Source organism: Marmota flaviventris, chromosome 5 (genome assembly GCF_047511675.1).
Source record: "Marmota flaviventris isolate mMarFla1 chromosome 5, mMarFla1.hap1, whole genome shotgun sequence".
In the NCBI taxonomy this organism is placed as follows: domain Eukaryota; kingdom Metazoa; phylum Chordata; class Mammalia; order Rodentia; family Sciuridae; genus Marmota; species Marmota flaviventris.
In genome coordinates, this window is record NC_092502.1 from 132,523,656 (window position 1) to 132,542,565 (window position 18,910).

Here is an 18,910-nt window from a genome sequence, read left to right on the forward strand (position 1 = left end):
TCTTCCATGATAATATAATATTTTATGTAAAATGTATGTAAATATATATTTATAAGTTAATGGAATTAGAAAATTAGTGTCTGCAAACATGTATGGAGCAGAATCCTTTGCAGTGGGTAAAGCAGTTTTACAGATGCTTGATCCTCACAACAGCCCTGTGAGGTAGGCAGGGAAGTCAGTCCATTTCTATCTTGCACTTTTGGACCCTGAATTTCAGAGACATTCAGGCATGTGTCCAATGATAATAAGTGTGAAACTCCTACTTTTTGTGCCCAGTCCTACATATTCCTCTGTAGACATCAAACATGTAAGGACTGATAAGTCTGAACCCGTGTAAAGAATAAGTCAACCATGAGTCTATGTTTATACTACTTGAAGGATAGTCCTTTTAGACTATGAAAACATGTGAGGTACATATTTTTGATGACTGTCTATGATGAAAATGGAAAATGAATTAAGACTGAAGCAAAAATTTTGGCTGATTTCAGTTTTCTAAAATAAAGGGAAAAAAATAAAAAGTTCCTCAACATTTTGTAAAGGATAAGGTTTGTATCTATTTATAAAATAAATCTTTCCCTGACGTATCAGATTTTCAGAGTATACCTTCAACAATTCATTCTATTTATTAAAAAAAAGGGGGGAGGGAGGATCTCCTGTTAAAATAAAGGAGGGCAGACGAGACAGAGACTATTGTCTCCTGCTCAGTACGGTGCATGTCCGGTACACCGAAGTTGCATACTTTATAGTGCAGGCAGCAAATCCCCATGCTCCATCAATTTTGTATGGAGAAAAGAAGTGGGGAGGGCAGAGGGAAATGGTACAAGTCCATGACAGAATGGTCTGGTAGAGGGGGAACACCGTATGCAATTTAAACACAAGACAAGGCTAATGGGATCTGTCACAACAGTGTGTGGCTCTCAAGACTCCACTCAAAAAAGTGGTAAAAGAGGTCATGATTACCTTCATGAGTTTCCTTTTGCAATGCACCACCCCTAAAAGTCATAGTTGTCAGTGATTTTGAGCCCCTTTTTGTAGTTTTGCTTTAGGAAAAAAGAAATCACAAAATATTGAAACAAATATTCGTGTTTGGCTTTTTTTCAGGTATTCTTAATTAAACAGTACCACAGACTTTATTGAGCAATTGAAAATATACACAAGGACAGCAGACTTTTCTCTGCATTTTTCTTTTATATTTTGCTTTCTTCCAATTAAATAACCCAGTTTGGATTGTAGAAAGGGCACTTGTTTCTACAGGAGCTGTGTACAGCTTGCTCAGTTCAAGTACTGTTTCCATGGTTATGCTTTGTCATTGCTGAGGTTATGTCTCCACTTGCTGAGGAAGCAGATTCCACAAGGTTTTAAGAATTGGCCCCCTAAGTTGTTCTTTCAGAATCTATTTCTCCATAGAGTTCAGCTAACTTTTTAAACTCAGGCCCCCAGTCTCCAAGGTACTGATAATCCTGGTCTGATTGTGTCGTTGCTGAATCCAGTGAGCTGATAGATCCAGCTTCTGATCTCTGACCCTCATAGGCATAAGTCTGAAGAGAATCATATGGAGGAACACTGGGATCTAGGTCTGCTTCTGCCAGTCTTTGCTTTATGAACTCCTGAACATCTATACTTTCCAGGGTGGACAGTGTCTGGTGCCTGGGAGTGAGCTTCACTTCAGGTCGGATGTCCCTCCGGTACTTGAGCTCCTCAGCTGCAGAAGGGTTCCTTAATGCGGTGATGTCAAAGGCCTCAGTGTCTTCCTCCCCACCTCCCTCATCATCATAGGTGACCACATTCTCTCGCACATCCTCTTCTGAAATGATCAATGGCTCTTTTTTGCTGCGCCTCAAGGTGATAAAAAGTACTACAATTGCTGAAGAAGAATGGAAAAAGGATAAACAGTTAGGGGAAAGGAAAATTCGTGGAGATCTGACATCAGCAATTTACTATGCCTGCCACCACACTCTAGCACTCGGCTGGCACTGCATCACAGCATTCACCTGTGCATCCTGAATAACACCTCAAGGTATTTTAATGCCCTAAGAATGTAACAAAATGATCATCCCCATGGAACATTGTGAATTGCAGATCTTATTTCATCAGGCTTAGGAACTCAGATTTCTTGAATCAGACTACTGAAAAACTATTCTGTGTCTAATGTGACAGAAACAAATGGTGGAAAAATAATTGAATTTTGAATGAAAAAAATAACATAATGTGTTTGTCTATCAATAGATACTTAATCATTTTAGGTGAAGACACCAAAGACAGGATGTATTAAGTTCCTTTAAAATTCAAAGAAGGGGCCTCTACTTTTACCCTTTGATATTTGATGTCTTGCTAAAGAGTAAAGAAATAATATTGTATAAGGCTGGTCTCCCTTGTTCAGTACCTTTTATTGTATCAGACAATAAAAATGCATTTACCCTATCAAGTTGCAAAAGAATGTTACTTTATTTGGACACAACATAAATTTTATTTTCATATATTTTATATGTTTATATTGTATCTTTTTTTTTAGTTTGTGAATGTTCTTCACATACCTTATTTATTTAATCCTCAACTTTGGCTTTACTCAATTAAACAATGAAGAAGCTGGATGCAGAAAAGTGTATTAAGATGGAAAGAATAGTTCCCATAGAGGGTAGGTGAAAGAGCTAGCACTCTGTGACTTCTCACACCAGAAGCAATGATATTTCCAGAACAGTGTTCTACTTTTTTTTTCAAACATATAGAATAAGGAGCTAAGTGACCTGTTGGACAATGGTTTAGGATAGTTCTCAACAAATATGGTCGGTTAAAATTACCGGTGATGTTGCAATCACCAGATAAAGTAATAGAAATGAACCTTGGGCACTTTGCTTTGGCCAATTCTCAGGATTTTAAATCTTTCTGTTTGAGATATTAAATTCACACCAAATAGAAAGGATTATCTCACTTGAACTTTGGATACAGTGTCTTCAGTCACAATAGAATACACTACAGTCTATACACGGTTCTTTACATTGTACTAATTAAGGAAGTGCATTCAAATGCCATTTCAGATTATTAGATTCATCAAATGAAAATTAAAAAGCAGGATATTCAATTATGTGTAAATGTGAGATGATAACATACACAATACACACTATTATATATTATTATATGTTAATTAAGTAAACCCCATATAGTATTTGGGATTTATACATACCAAAATATTGCAGAAAGCACATATATGCCATATATGTCCAAAATATTATATTATTGCACTCTACATTTTTTTACAGGGTGAGAGCATATACACTTACTTTTATCTGCTGTGTGTGTGTGTGTTTGTGTGTGTCTATATACACATACTTTTATCTGAAATTCACATTAACTGGATTCATTACATTTTATCTGCCAACTCCAATTATATTTAAACTTTAAAAATGTTTATTCCTTTTATTTTGGGGAAAATTACTTTTACTCAATGAAATAAATATGCATTTAATACCGCTGTGTACTTTTTTCTTTAAATCCACCTCTCAGTTTTCTAAGTCAAAGCCCTAAACACATCATCAAGTAACTAACTTCATTTTATGCAGAGGTGAAGATTTATCACTTCACTGAAAATTTCTGCTCATATATATTAATAAATGAGGAGGCTGTTCGAGATTAGATATCTTATTTCTACAGACTACTTAATTCATTATAGTGAAAATTCTTAGTTTCGTTAATAAATCTAGTAATTTTATTTTATGGTGAAATGGTTAGCTATTGATTTCAAGGAAATTTATGTACATGCATAATAGGAAAGATATAATCAATCCTATTATGGAATTATGGAGATTATTTTCATCCTTCATCAAACTTAGTGCAATGCTTCAATTCTTGTGTATGTATCATACTTGGTGAGTGAAATGTGGGGGTAATGCTATGTTTTTTTATTATGATGGTTTATATTTGCTTATTCTCCAAAAGTTTTGAAAAAAAAAATTTCTTATCTTCTCATTCAACATATAGATGCTAGATGCTTGAACATTTTTATATTTACAGTGCACTCTTTTCTAGGTAGTTATTGCTAGTAAACAGTGATTCATAGAATTGCTACATTCCAGCTTAATATAATATCAAAACATAAATAATAACATAGACTGTCATACTCTTAAGAGAAATAGGATGTTTATTATCATCATATTAGGACCTCAGGGTGTACATGGACATATGGTTCCTCTAGTCAAATCTACCCACTGAAGCAAGCTGAAACCCAGTTCACATGTGTGTTCCTGATGCACTCTCCCACTTGTTTTTAGCAGATATTTGTGGCAGTTGGCACAATGCAAATACTCTACAGACAATTCTTATGTAGATGGGCAAAAGAATAATCTTTGTGAAGGCTTTAATGAACCTTCATGAATAGTAGTAGCCTTAGTGGAAATTTATTTTAAATATTTTTTTAAAAATCAGCTCATGGCTATTAAGAACATTAGACTCCTAATTTACTTATGAATAGTTTGAACTAAATTATGTCTCAAAAAAATCGTAATACCAAAGTATATTTTAAGATGATAAGTGCAGAAAATAATTACATAGGGAGATTTGACAATCATATTCTTATTTTAAAAATCTGGAACTCAAATGAAAATATTAAAATGACCCCTCCCCAATTTAATCTCTCCAATCATGCATGTTATACAAAGTACCACTCATACTAGACATAGGAGCCAAAAACATACACTGGAGAAAAGTTAACTTCTTCAACAAATAGTGCTGGGAAAACTGAAAATTCATATGTAGCAGAATGAAATTGATCCCATATCTATCACCCTGAATAAAACTCAACACAAAGTGAATCAAAGACCTAAATATTAGACCAGAGATCCTGCACCTATTAGAAGAAAAAGTAGGCCCAACACTTCAACTTGATGGTTTGGGAACTGACTTCCTCAACAAGACTCCTAAAGCTCAAGAAGAAAAATTAAAAGTCAATAAATGGGATGGTATCAAACTAACAAGCATATTCACAGCAAAGGAAACAATCAAGAACATGAAGAGAGAGTCTACAGAATGGGAGAAAATCTTTGCCACCTGCTCCTCAGAAGAACTAAAAACCTTAACACCAAATAAACAAACAACCCAATCAATAAATGGGAAAAGGAACTAGACACACACTTCTCAAAAGAAGAAATACACACTATAAACAAATACATTATAAAAATATTCAATATCTATAGCAATTAGAGAAATAAAAAATAAAACTACACTGAGATTTCCCCTCATTCTAGTCAGAGTGGCAAGAATCAAGAATAAATATTGTGAAGGATATGGGGAAAACGTTACACTCACACATTGCAGGTGGGACTACAAATCCATGTAACTACTGTGGAAAGCATTACGGAGATTCTTCAAAACCTAGGAAAAGAACCACCATTTTACCCACTTAGGCCACTTCTCTTATCTAAAGGAGTTAAAATCAGCATTTTACAGTGATGCAGCCACATCAATGCTTACAGCAGCACAATTTGCAATAGCCAACCCATGGAACCAACCTAGGTGCCCTTCAATAGATGAATTGATAAAGAAAATGTGATATATGCACACAATGGAATGCTACTCAGCCATATAGAATGAACTTATGACATTTGCCATTACATGGATGAACCTGGAGACTGTCATACTAAGTGAAATAAACCAATCCCCAAACACCAAAGGTCAGACATACCACTGATATGTAGATGTTAACACACAGCAAGGTTGCAGAGATGGGGAAAAAAGATGTTCAGTTGATTAGACAAAGGAGGATGCGAAAGGAAGGGAGGGGATATAGGAATAGGAAAGACAGTAAAACAAATCTGACATAACCTTTCTTTTGTATATATATGAATACAACACATACATCTGCAAGACTGGGATTCTAATTAGAATAAGATATACTCCATGTTTGTATGAATATGTCAAAACATACTCTACTGTCATGTATAACTAAAAAGAAGAAATAAAAACTGTGGGGCTGGGGATGTGGTTCAAGTGGTAACGCGCTCGCCTGGCATGCGAGGGGCGCAGGGTTCGATCCTCAGTACCACATAAAAATAAAATAAATATATTGTGTCCATCAAAAACTAAAAATAAATATTAAAAATATCTCCTCTCTCTCTCTTAAAAAAATAAAATAAAATAAAAAAACTGTGGGCTCCAGTTTCTGCTATTCAACAACAAGCTCCAAATACATCATGAAGTCCCACTCCACATTCTCTGCCATTCTTCTGATTAAAAGGGTCTATAAAAAGTGCTCTCAACAGTAAATAACGGTTCTCACAAAATGTACATGTAAGGTTTAAAGTTAGGCTTTTGGTTTCCAAGCACTATTTTCAGATAAGCAATAGATTTTTGCCTAAAATTAGAACATATTTAAATTGCAAAATCACATAAAAAATAAGCATAGAAATATTTAACAGCTGAGTTTACATGATTCTTTTATCAGAAACCTCATATTCACAGGTTCAGGATTAAAAACAAGAGGATCTGAAATGGGTCACCCAAATCAGGTAATTATAAGTACAACCAATGCCAAATTTATGAACTGAAACTGATAATTAAAATATGTTTTCAATATTAAAATATTAATTTAATAATTGGTATAGCCATTAGGGTGGGATGTTATTTTAGAATTTCAGGTTGTAATGTCTTGCTAGTGTTGGTATTGCATATATTTTCCATGAAGTCTAATACATTACATTCTAATTACATTCTGTGTCTGTTGTCCAGATATTTTCTGAAAAGAATAAAACCTTACAATGCCATTAGCAATAAAAATTACTTTGTCATTAAAAATTGATTAAACCTTAACTTAAGAAAGAATTATAAAATATTTAGATAAAAGCATAAAACATATTTGAGTATTGATATAAAAATATCAAACATACCAAATAGAAAATGTGTTTTATTATTCTTGACAGAGAATATAAAATGTACAAATGTTCTAATAATTATCCTTACAAGCTAAAATATATTTTTATAAATGTTAATTAAATGAAGTATTATTCTTATGAATTATTAAAATGTTATTAGAATAACACAATTTAAAACTGTATATTGATTTTTTTCAATACATTTAATTATTTATCATATTTAATGGTAATGGTTGTATGATGATAAATGAAAACAAAATTGAAGATCACAAATAACCTATCATTCAAAATTAAAAAGTTTTACCAGTGTGTCTCCCCATCATGTATAACCACAAAAATTGGAAGTTATACTCCATGTATGTAGTATATGTAAAAATATATTCTACTGTCATGTATAACTAAAAAGAACAAAGAAAAATATTTTTTAAAATAATTTATATTAAAATCATAAACTTTTATTCTCTGTGACTTCAGTTAAGAACTCTAAGGGGATCCAGTGTTCTGTTGCTGCTGTATGACTTTATTTTCTGTTTTGGATGTGTTTTTTGTGTGTGTGTTTGTGTTTTTTCTTTTTTTAATTTTATGGAGAAAAACAAAATATATTAGAGTCTGTAAACAAGTCAGGATGGCGCCTGGCAAATGTTAGAGTCTGTAAACAAGTCAGGATGGCGCCTGGCATTTTGCCAGGGGAATGTTAGAGTCTGTAAACAAGTCTGGATGGCGCCTGGCATATTGCCAGAGGGAGTGGTTTGTGAAGTAACACCACAGAGCCATTAAGTGTGGAGATTCCTTATTGGTTGACTGATGTATCTAGTTTATGCTAATTAAGATAAGCTGTGTGGAATGTATAAATACCACTCCTGTCCTACAATAAACGGCTCCTACTCCTGCTGTATCAATCTACACAAGTTGTTTGTCACCCCCGGTTAGTTTGCTGCAGCCGGACTGCGACAAAAATACATAAGGACAATAGCAGTTATGACTAATAAATAAATTTTTAAAGCCTGATTTCCCTCTTTTCCTTATGTACCATGCATTTACTATATGTTATGATTTGAATATGAGTTGTTCCCAAATGCATGGGAGACAGTGAGGTACCAACCAGAGGTGAAATGATTAGTTTATGAGAGTTGTCAGTTAAGCAGTGGATTAATCCATTTCATCTTTTAATAACTTGAAAGTATTACTGTACTCAGTGATAATTATAAGCAGGTAGGTTATAGCTTGAAGATATAGGTCACTGGTATCACTGATTCCTTGTTCTCTCTCTGTTTTCCCAGTGGCTTAAACTGAGCCACATTTGTTGGCCATAGTCTTCCATCATTATGCTTTTATCCACCTTAGACACAGAGCAATGGATTTGGCTGACTAAGCACTACATCTTTGAAACTAGGATCCAAAATATACTTTTCATCCTTTAAGTGGTTCTTATCAGACACTGTTTCATAGAAAGGGAAGCTGACTTAACACTGTAAAAGATCCTACCGCAGTGAAACAGCTCTTGTTATGGTGTTGCACAAATTATGCATGTTTCTGGTTGCTAAGTGCAAACAATAATTTTTAGGTACAAATTGTTGAACTTGTGAGCAGTTTTTGACATTGAATAGATTCAGTGTGTAACACAGTGCTCTATTCCCATCAACACTCTTTCCCACGTACATTTGTGACACTGTACTTGACTAAATTTCTATCTTTCTGATTTCTTTGCTGTCCTCTCTTATCTCATCCCTCCTGACATGGCAATCACTTTGAAGTTTCACAAAGCTCAGTTCTACTCTTTACTCTCTGTATTTTTTTTTTATTTTTGCTATGTAATTTAACCAAAATGGATTAATCCATTGCATAACTAAGGGAGAATCAGGGTGTACACTCAGCAAGAGATGAATAGACAAATAGCCCTGTTTGATACTGTTCCAACTTACTCAGACATCTAAGTTATCAAAGGTATTTATCATATTTTTTTCCAACTTAACTCAAAATGTGCTGATCCAATTCATGCCATGTCAGAGGAAGACTACTCCCCTGTTATTCTCTTAGCACCATGAGATTTTTTTCTTCAATTCAGTCACTGTGATCTTTTCCACTTGCCAAGTTTACAATGAGACTCTCCTGTTTTAATCCAGTCTACACACCTGCAGCAAACCCCCATTTTTTTCAGATACACAATAGCATTACATTTTCTCACACATGCTTCTTATGTTCCTTCTCCTCGTCAGCCTCATTCCAACTTACTCTCTTCACCATCTATGCAAGCAGGTTATCTTCCTCCCAGGAACAAAATCTGGAATATTCTTTGTGGGAATACCCTAGTCTTAACAAAAAATACAGTGCTTTTTTTTTTCACATGTGCACACTACCAAGAAAGGTCACAAATAAGTCTCTAATGGAAAGGAGGAAGTGGGGACACACTGGAAGACAAACACATATGCACTCTAAACTATGTAGAAAAAATGGCTCATATCTACCTTTATTGTTACAAAATCTGGGTGTACTATCTTACTTTCTTTTTTTTTTCTTTCTTTCTTTATATTGTGTCTGTCTTAAATAAGATCTAAAAGTTTGAGATAATATCAGTTTGAAATATAGATGTGATGAGGTTTAGAATACACATCTAACATCCATTAGAATATAACAAGAGCTAATATAAAACTGGATTTTTTAATAAAATAAAATAAAATGCAAATCTCAGATTCGAGAAAATCTTACAGTATTTAATATAATATAATTGAATTTAATAAAATATATGATATTTCAGGTTACAGTGTCTTAGAATGAATATGTTAAACTCAGCTAACATTAATGATTAACTGATATTTGGGAATTACAGAAGTTTCTATAAGACTTTTATATTCTTATTTGGTTATCAGATTTAGTTTATTGTATATGTCTGTGATGTAAACATGATATTTGAATATATTACTATCCAGTGACATGATAACTATTATCAAGCAAATTAACATATTCTTCATCTCACATTTACCCCCTTTTCATGTGTGTGTGCTAAAACAACTTAAAATCTACTTTTTTGACATTTTTTTAATCGATATAAAACCATGTTATTATTAACTCTAGTCCTCATACTGTATATTAAATTTCTGTGCTTATTTATACTATGGCTATAAGACCCAAGTGGGCTGACCTTGGCTGAGCTAAGCAGGGTAGGTCCTAGACATATTAAAATGATGTCTTTCTGTTCCCAGAAATTAATTGAAAAGTTCTTTCCAAATGGGACTTAGAATATCTTACTATTAATTTTTCTAAAATACATACTTTCAAAACTTTTTCTCTTAGATTTCATATGTTGCTGATATTCCAACTCTTTCCCAAGTTTTGAATCAAATTAGTTCCAGATTACAGATTTGTAAAATTTAATTTAATAGAATATGTGCAGCCATGTTTTATTACCCCCATTATGCCTTTGTAATCCTTAGATTTCAAGAATACGATTTACTCCCATTAAGAACTGCCATTGTACCACCTTAGGCTGTAGAATGACTTACCCAGGAGAATGACAACACAGAGAAGGATAGCGATTAGGGCTCCTGTACTCAAACCAGCCGAGGACAGGAAGGCTTCTGCATGACAGGTCCGCACGCGCCCATCTCTCTCGCATGCACAAACCCTGATGGTGAGGGTGCTGCTGCTGCTGAGAGAGGGGATTCCACCATCAGAGATCATAATGGGTAGATAATACACATCCTGAATAGTTCGACTAAATCTCCTCCGCCTTGTCAGAATGCTGGCTGTGTTATCTATGATAGACATAAGCAAAACAAAATATACTTAGTGAAGCTGCCATTAAAGATTCACATTTCCTTTAATGGATAAAACGGATATGTGTGATTTTTTTTTTTTTTAACTCACAAAATGGCCAAGGGAACATGAAGGGGAAATTTTTAAGGAATAGCTAAAATTCATAGATCAATTGAGAAAATTATTTGAGTAGTTAATAGAGCCAAACTGATGGAATGGTGAAGTCATGGGAGGACAACAGGGAAGAGACAAAGCCATTTTGAATATGGACTTACTTAGCAGCTAAAATACTTAAGGCATAGAAATGGCCTGAAGCAAATGGATCCTAGTCTTTGTTGTGAACTAGGAGGATCACCCCAAACCTAGACTCTTACTTCAAATGACAACAACAGATATCTGTACTTCAGCAAACTATTCAGGAGATATCAATACATTAAAAATGTCTAAGAACCACTGATACAGATGATATTTCTATGAAAACACCACATAGATTGATAAACTTAAAAACTTAACTATAATATGATGCACTTTTGTCAGAGTGACTACACCACATGGAAGTTAAAGGTGACCAAATAGTTCTATTTTATGTGATTTTTAAATGTTATGTACTATAAGAAATGTGGGCATGATACATATTGATCAATCCATACAACATCATATGAAAGTGGTTGCTAAAATCTTTATTGTATTGGAGAAAATAATTTGTATTATAAATAAGTAGTTTAAAATAAATGGACAGAGTCGTAGATTATAATTTATATCAAACCACACAGGACACACTTTGATACATTCTAGAATCCTGATCAAAATTGTAATATCACATCTTGGTCAATTTGTCACCAATTAATACTGATGTACTGAAATGTATATATCATATAATATTTTACCATTGTTATTTCTCTTCCGAGAATGTCTATGAGTGAAAAGATTCCATGGTACACACTTGGATATACTGTTCAGATACCCTTCTGGGAAAGACTTATTGCTCTACCTAGGTAGAGCTGACCCTAGGTCACAACTTTCAGTGACTTCCTCATGAAAGGTTAGAATATTCAGAACATTTACCACCAAATGCTGATATACTGAAAGATAAGTTTAGCTTAAGAGCTTTGTCATGGGGTCAGCCATTGAGAAGCATTAAAACTGCACAGAATCTTAGCCAGGCATTGTGATACAAATGTGTAATCCCAGCAACATGAGAGGCTAAAGCAGGAGGATTGAAACTTTGAGGTCAAACTCAGCAATTTAGAAAGGTTCTAAGCAACTTAGCAAGACCTTAGACCCTCAGAGTTATACAAAAGTACATACAAGAGGAAGTGAGGGGAAGGGGAAAAATAATACAAGGGGGACAAACGAATGTCAGTAGAGGGGGCAGAGAGAGAAGAGGGGAGGGGAGGGGAGGGGAGGGGTGATAGTAGAGGATAGGAAAGGCAGCAGAATACAACAGACACTAGTATGGCAATATGTAAATCAATGGATGTGTAACTGATGTGATTCTGCAATCTGTATATGGGGTAAAAATGGGAGCTCATAACCCACTTGAATCAAATTGTGAAATATGATATATCAAGAACTATGTAATGTTTTGAACAGCCAACAATAAAAAATTAAAAAAAAAAAAAAAGACCTTATTTCAAATTTAAAAAGGCAGGGAATGAAGCTCAGTGTTAAAGTGTCTCTGGGTTCAACCCACAGTATTGAAAAAAAGAAACTTACTCTGTACAATTTATATATATATATATATATCAGATTCATGAACATCCTGCACTCTAAACTCCAATTCAGAGTCAGCATCACAGGGAACTCAGCCTGTGACTATACCTGAGTTAATTATTTTGCACTAAAAATGTGAGTGCACCATTGGACATTTATATGTAGGGATTCTCTTTCTCAAGTCAATGATTTTTATTATGAAAATTAGAATTCTTTTTTTAGTATAGGTAATTTGATAGTTATAATACTATACCATATAATATTTTCTTGATTGAATGTTCTAAGTAAATGCAATAGAAATATAATTAATTTACAAATATTTAATATAATATAGAGAATTAAATGGAAAAAAGTATACATATAAATACACACACACACACACACACATATATATAATTATGTCACTGAAGATGTATAGGAAAAGTAAATAGTTCAATGAGAAATTGAAAAGGATTTTCTATCTGGTGAAAGAAGAATTTAAAAACCGTATCAAATGTGTATTCTGAAGCAGGTCACAGAATAGAAAAAGAAGAGGATGAGATATATACGTGTATGCATTATTTGTATGCACCATAGCAATCATGGGTTATTCCACAGGAAACCTGATCTTCCATAAAAATCAGATCTCCCAGTTGGATGCTTTGTTATGATTAACATAAAGTTGTCTCTATTTTAATTCCTTAATAGAAAGAACATGTTTGAGCTAAGTGTTTATGTGCACAAATATGTTTGAGAATTACACAACTATTCTTAGGAGAGGGGCAAGACACTTGTTACTGGATTTGAGCGACATAAATAATGACATGTAGATTAACATGGTAACAGCCATTCTGGTAGATATGGAATATCTTATGGCTCCAGCCTAGCCGACAGTTTACATTATTAAAGTGGATAATTGTTGAAAATGCAGCCACAAATGTGATTCCAAACAAAAGAAAACCAGAATATGCCTGTGGAAGTGCACTTTTAGCTCCTAAATAGAAAATAGAAAACCCTATGACATGGAGACATTTTTTTCCTTTTTTTTTTTTTTTTTTTTTTTGCAGTTGAGTGTTTAGCTTTTGAAAAGAAGAGAGGATTTAGGAAGCAAAGAACTTCCCACCTAGAAAGGCCTCAACAGATAATGAGCTCTTGACAAGGGATAGTCTGTACTTCAATGGAACTGCAAAAAATGTGCTTGGCAGAAGCCTCAAGAACTTGAATAAGAAATCTATGAACATGAGGAAGAACATGAAAGTGGTAAGAAAAACACATATATAAATGCATGCATGTATAGGTTTATATTCATGTACACATATATATCACATGTACATTTATAGATCAAATCCAACTGGAAGTCTATATCGTGTTTATATATGGATCATATTCATATGGAGTCCCATATCATGTGTGAGCATATAAATCATGTCCATGTAAAGGTTTATGTCATGTCTGGGTATGTAGATCATATTTATTGAGATATATCATGTGTATGTGTACATATCAAAATAAAAATGTATGTCTTGGTGAAAATGAAACTTAGGCTACAAGGGCAATAAGAAATCTCTAAAATTTCAAATATACTTAAAAATATTATAGAAAGTCTTAAGAGATAGTCAAGTTAAAAAATCATTAACATAAGATTAATAAAGGGAAAACATTGAAGGATAGAACATGTGTGGATGGGAAGTGCTGTGTATTAATTTTCAATAATAAGCAATTGCTAATAATGTGCATCCAGACTTGGTTCTTAAGTTTGAACCCTCAATGGCTTGGATGAAGAGAGAGTGTTTTAGAACACTTATTTGCGAAGCCAGTCCAGTTAATGTATTGAACTAGCATTCAAGGACATTTGGAATGACAAAACCGAATATCTTAATCTAAATAAGAATATACAATAAAATATATATTTTAGGTGGCAAATTATGGAGAATTTCAGATGGGCAAAAAACGGGAGATCATATTTTAGTTTCATTTTTCTCTAACCCTTTGGCAACGATATGAACAATTTATAATTTAATTATTATTAGAACCCATGAAATAAACAATGCTATTGCGGTTTCCAGCAAAATTCCTTTCATATGATCGGTGCTTGATAAATAGTAATTTGAGCGACAATCAGCAGGAACTTCTCTTCTATTACAGTTTCTTATTACATTGGCGTGTGTTAAGAAATTAAAACCAAAATGAGCTAAACATAACTTGCAGCACTTCAGCAGCAGGAGTTCAGTATGTTCTTTGCTATGTGCTTATTCTTTCTCTTGTTTTGCCTGACTTCCTCTCTGTCAATCCCAGAATGACCCTAAGCTCAATTTTCAGACTCTGGAATCTGCCTGTTCATTTGAGTTTGTAAACATCCTTGTGGCCTCACTTGTCTGTCTGCCAAACCACAAATGCATGATCCAATATGTCATTACGTTCTGATTTGCACCCTGGAATGTCATCCTGTTGACCATCTGCCACACTCCTTCTTGATAATCTTTAAATTCTGCATAAACACAACCATCCATTGTATAAAAATTCTTCCTTCAGATTCATAAATAATGCTGGAAAAAGGTTATAGCCATTTAATTGACCCCACTTAGTTCATAGAGAAACTTATACTGTGCTCTCAGAGGAGATTAGAAATTAATCTATTGACATTTATTTGTATTCATATTTATTCTTTATCAGATGTCACACAGTAGCTTTTCTGAGTTTCTTTGTGATGCCTGTTCTTTACCTCACAATAAGAAAATATCTCTTGCTGCAGAGAAGCTCTCATCTATTGTCAGAATTTTTAAAACTCTTCAATCTTTCTTTGTCATTAATTACATCTCTGTTATATGTAAGCTCTCATATAAAGACTGCATAACTAAGACTAAAAATTAAATAAATGCATATAAGACAAATATAAACCTTGAAGACTATCAGCAAATCTCATAAATAACACATACATTTGCATACATGTAAATTTAGAAGTGGAGGGGTATAATAAAGAAAAAAATTAAACTCAAGATACAAAATCATTCATCAACATATTGCAAAAATGCAATTTCAGAAGAAAAGGCAAGGATAGCAGCACAACAATAAGAATATGAACTATAAGAGAAATCATCTACCTAATATTTATAACAGATATTTAATAAATAGCATTATTATTAGCAACTAATGGATTAGCCAAAGTAGAAGAAACTGTTAAAAGTCTCTAAAATTATAAACCATGTAGAAAGTTGTGAGTGTAAATCTTTAGAGAGTTTTACTGTATGCATAATTCTCTTTTTCAGACTGTTTAAAGTTTCACCTTCCTTAATGCAGAAGAAGGGTCAAGTTACTATAGAACCTAGCACCGTATAATTCATACCAAAGAAAGAATTTAAGTAAAAGAGTGGAACCTACATTTCCAAGAAAAGAAGGCGAAATAAAGTGGAATGGAACATGGAATAGTAAAATTAGCAGTAACTTTATTTTGTTCTTCTACTTTTATTTTTTTTTTTTGGCTTGGTACATATGAATCAACTTTCCTTTATTTATATTTTTATCATTACAAGGGTATAAAAAGTTTGATGCAGTATGACCTGACACAACTCAGAAAGAGGAAACAAAAGCATATTCTTTTATCTAAAGTTAAATGTCCACTAAAAAATTCTCTAGTGTTGAAATTCAGAGTTTTCTACTTTATGATTAAGACTGTATATGGATTTTAACTTCCCAATAGTCAAGACTCAAGTGTCTAATTTTTGATAAAGCACAATACTACTCTGTCCAATGCATGTGAGTAAATGTAAGCAAGTGAAGAATCTGAGATTTGACTGGTAGAGAAAGGAGAGCCAGGGAGGAATGAAAGCACTGTGTTAGGCTCTCTTCTCTGACAGGAGATAAGTGACTCAGCAGGGAGTAGTAGCTGGCTCATCTATTAGAGGACGTGTGGTGCTTGATTTGTAAGGCAGGGTGAATTATGTGTGCACTATTTTGTTTAGGACAAAGAGAAATCTCTAAATGTTCTCTTGAAACCCTGTGGATAAAAACAGAATTTAAAATGGTCATTCTCTGTAGCGAAATTAAGTACATTACCACACCAGCTGTGAATTCTTGTTTGAAGGACAAGAATAAACTATGGGAATATAAACTGCTGCAGATCTGACAATGCTGAAATGTATGAAGTGAACATGTTAAAAACTACTAGGATTTCCAATGTGTGTCAACCTAAGTACCTGTATTTCAGAACTAATTCATAGTAGATTTTGAATGAAAGGGCTTGAGAGCAAAGGTTTTTAACAGCTGCATAGTCAATATCAACATTGAAAATATGCTTTATCATAACTCTGTGAGATGGAAATTTAAAGTTCTTCTAATAACCCTAAATAGCCTCCCTTCTCCCAAAACACAAACAAAAAACTTTTTGTTTTAGATTGCATTTAAATGTTTTGCTAAAAGTTATAAAGAAACATAATAGCCAATATATTTATTTTAGAAGCATAAATGTATTTTATTGCAAAGAAATGAAAAGTAATGAAGCAAAACAAAAACCAAAATATTAGAAATATTGGAAGAAGGTTAAAAGGACAAGGTTTGTTAAAGACTTTGGGAGATGGTGCAGTCTTTAGGGGAAGGGCCTATTGGAAGGAAGTTAGACCAATGGATACTGAGCATTTGAAGAGTATATGGGACCCTGGTCCTTTCCTCTATCTCTTTGCTTACAAGCTGGTATTAGGCAAGCAACTTTGCTCCACCACACCTTCCATAATGTTCTTCCTCAGTACAGGCCCAAAGCAAGGGGAACAAGCGACATAGACTAAAACCTCTCAAATCATGAACCTTCACTGATTTTCTCAAGTATTTTGTCACCATGAGGGAAAACTGACTAGCACAGGCAGTCTACAAAATCTTGGTAAATATGATTGTAAATGATAATTTTCATAGCATTTTTATTGTTTTAAAATGAATTCATTTTAAAAGAATATGAAGGTCTATTAAAATTGGAATATATGTATCCAATAAAAGAACTTAGGGACCAACACTAATAATATTTTTGGTAGCAAATCGTCAAAGAATTTTAAAGAATAAATTTGAAAGATAAATTGAGTTGGAACCTTGTAAACAAAGAGAGATACACATGTATACTTATTGTAATCTCTTTCTTTACAAAAATCTGTGATTTACAAATGCACTCTTACAGTTAGAATTAAGCTTAAGACTTAAGTCAGACAAATCTTCTTGCATTAAATAAAGCCTAGTCCCTGAAGAGACAGCATGAAGATCATGAAACAGAATAGACATGCCATGATAGAGGAATGATTTTATATTAGGGGATTAGGATATATATTACAAAATGCATGCACAAAGTATTTTAAGTCCAGAATCCTGAGAGCCAAAATTTTAAAAAATCTGAGATTTTATGGCCAAAGTTTATTTGCTATAGAGAATAAGAACGGGAAATCATATAATAGAATGTTTTGGTGCTAAAATGAAAATTTTACAATTTAAGGGAAGATAATAGCAGAAATATACATTTGAATCAGAAAACATTTCAAACGTTTATTGCTCTAACTTTAAAATTAACTTCTAAACTTTGGTTGTAAATTTCAATAAAATTGTGTCACTACCAATATAGTAAAGTAAAAATAAGGCCATTATTAAAGAAAAATATTTGCAATATACATTTTAAAGTATATATTGCTAAAATAAATCCTTTACTTACTTGGTAATTATCCAAATCCAATCATTAATATTTAATAATTTGTGAACAATACATTTCCAGATAAATATTAAAGATTTTTTGCTTATCATGTTTTTTTTTTATTCACTACAATTTGGTACTAAAGCAACTAAGCAATGAATGACGATGTATCTATTGAGAGCACAGAATAGAGAATGATGCATAACAATCTGTACTCAAGGGTGAATTAAAATGTCACCTGGCTTCTGCTTTGCTGCACTTCCCTGGATGGATTTTTCTCCCCAGTGTGACTGATGATGCCTTCCTCATCTTGGTACTCTCTTAAACTCTCCCCTAGTTGGAAACTGTACTCTGATTTACTCTGCCTGGAAGAATGGACTCTACCTTAATAGTGTAATGATGCTTTCATCTTTTAAACTAAAAACTTGTAGCAATTGAAGTTACTGATATTCCACTGACTTCAAATGCAAGTTGCATTTCATGTCAGCCTCACTTTTCTGACTAGATCACAAGCCCCTGGAAAGCAGGAGATATGTTTTCTAAGTCCCCACATTCTGCCTACTTAGATCACTGCTTTCTATGCTGGAAAAAGTAATATCACTTGAAAGATTAAGAAGTGCAAGAAAACTAATGTTAAAAGCTGACTATAGAATTTCTCTTAGTTGAATGACAATTTTCTCCAGGAAAGGCAAGGAAGAATGGTTATACAGAGCAGGTGGAGTGATTGGAATGGCCATGCTGAGCCCAAGGTGTGAACAGAGATGGAGGAGATAGAACTGCATGAGTATATGTTTAAAAAGCTTTTCATTTTTAATTAAATCAATAAATGAATAAGTTCCCATTGAAAATAATCAAAGTGCATATGATATTTCTAAAAAGTACTATATAGTCTATTATTTTATTACTATTGCTTTTATTATGATTATGCTCTATTCATTATACTCAA

At 33.3% G+C, this 18,910-nt stretch overlaps 1 protein-coding gene across 3 annotated transcripts in view; it reads right to left on the reverse strand.

Annotated features, from left to right (window-relative positions):
* Window positions 1-1,373: 1,373 nt before the first annotated feature.
* Cdh18 (cadherin 18) overlaps window positions 1,374-18,910 on the reverse strand; it is a 318,203-nt gene continuing 300,666 nt past the window's right edge. Inside the window, exons 10-11 of one of the 3 annotated variants that reach the window (XM_071611877.1) lie at window positions 10,361-10,612; window positions 1,374-1,864 (exon numbers count right to left, since the gene is read on the reverse strand). In XM_071611877.1, the coding sequence (XP_071467978.1) occupies window positions 1,374-1,864; window positions 10,361-10,612 (743 nt within the window). Of the gene's footprint in view, window positions 1,865-10,360; window positions 10,613-18,910 lie in introns of those variants that run through there. The other 2 variants (XM_071611879.1, XM_071611878.1) reach the window with 2 other exon arrangements.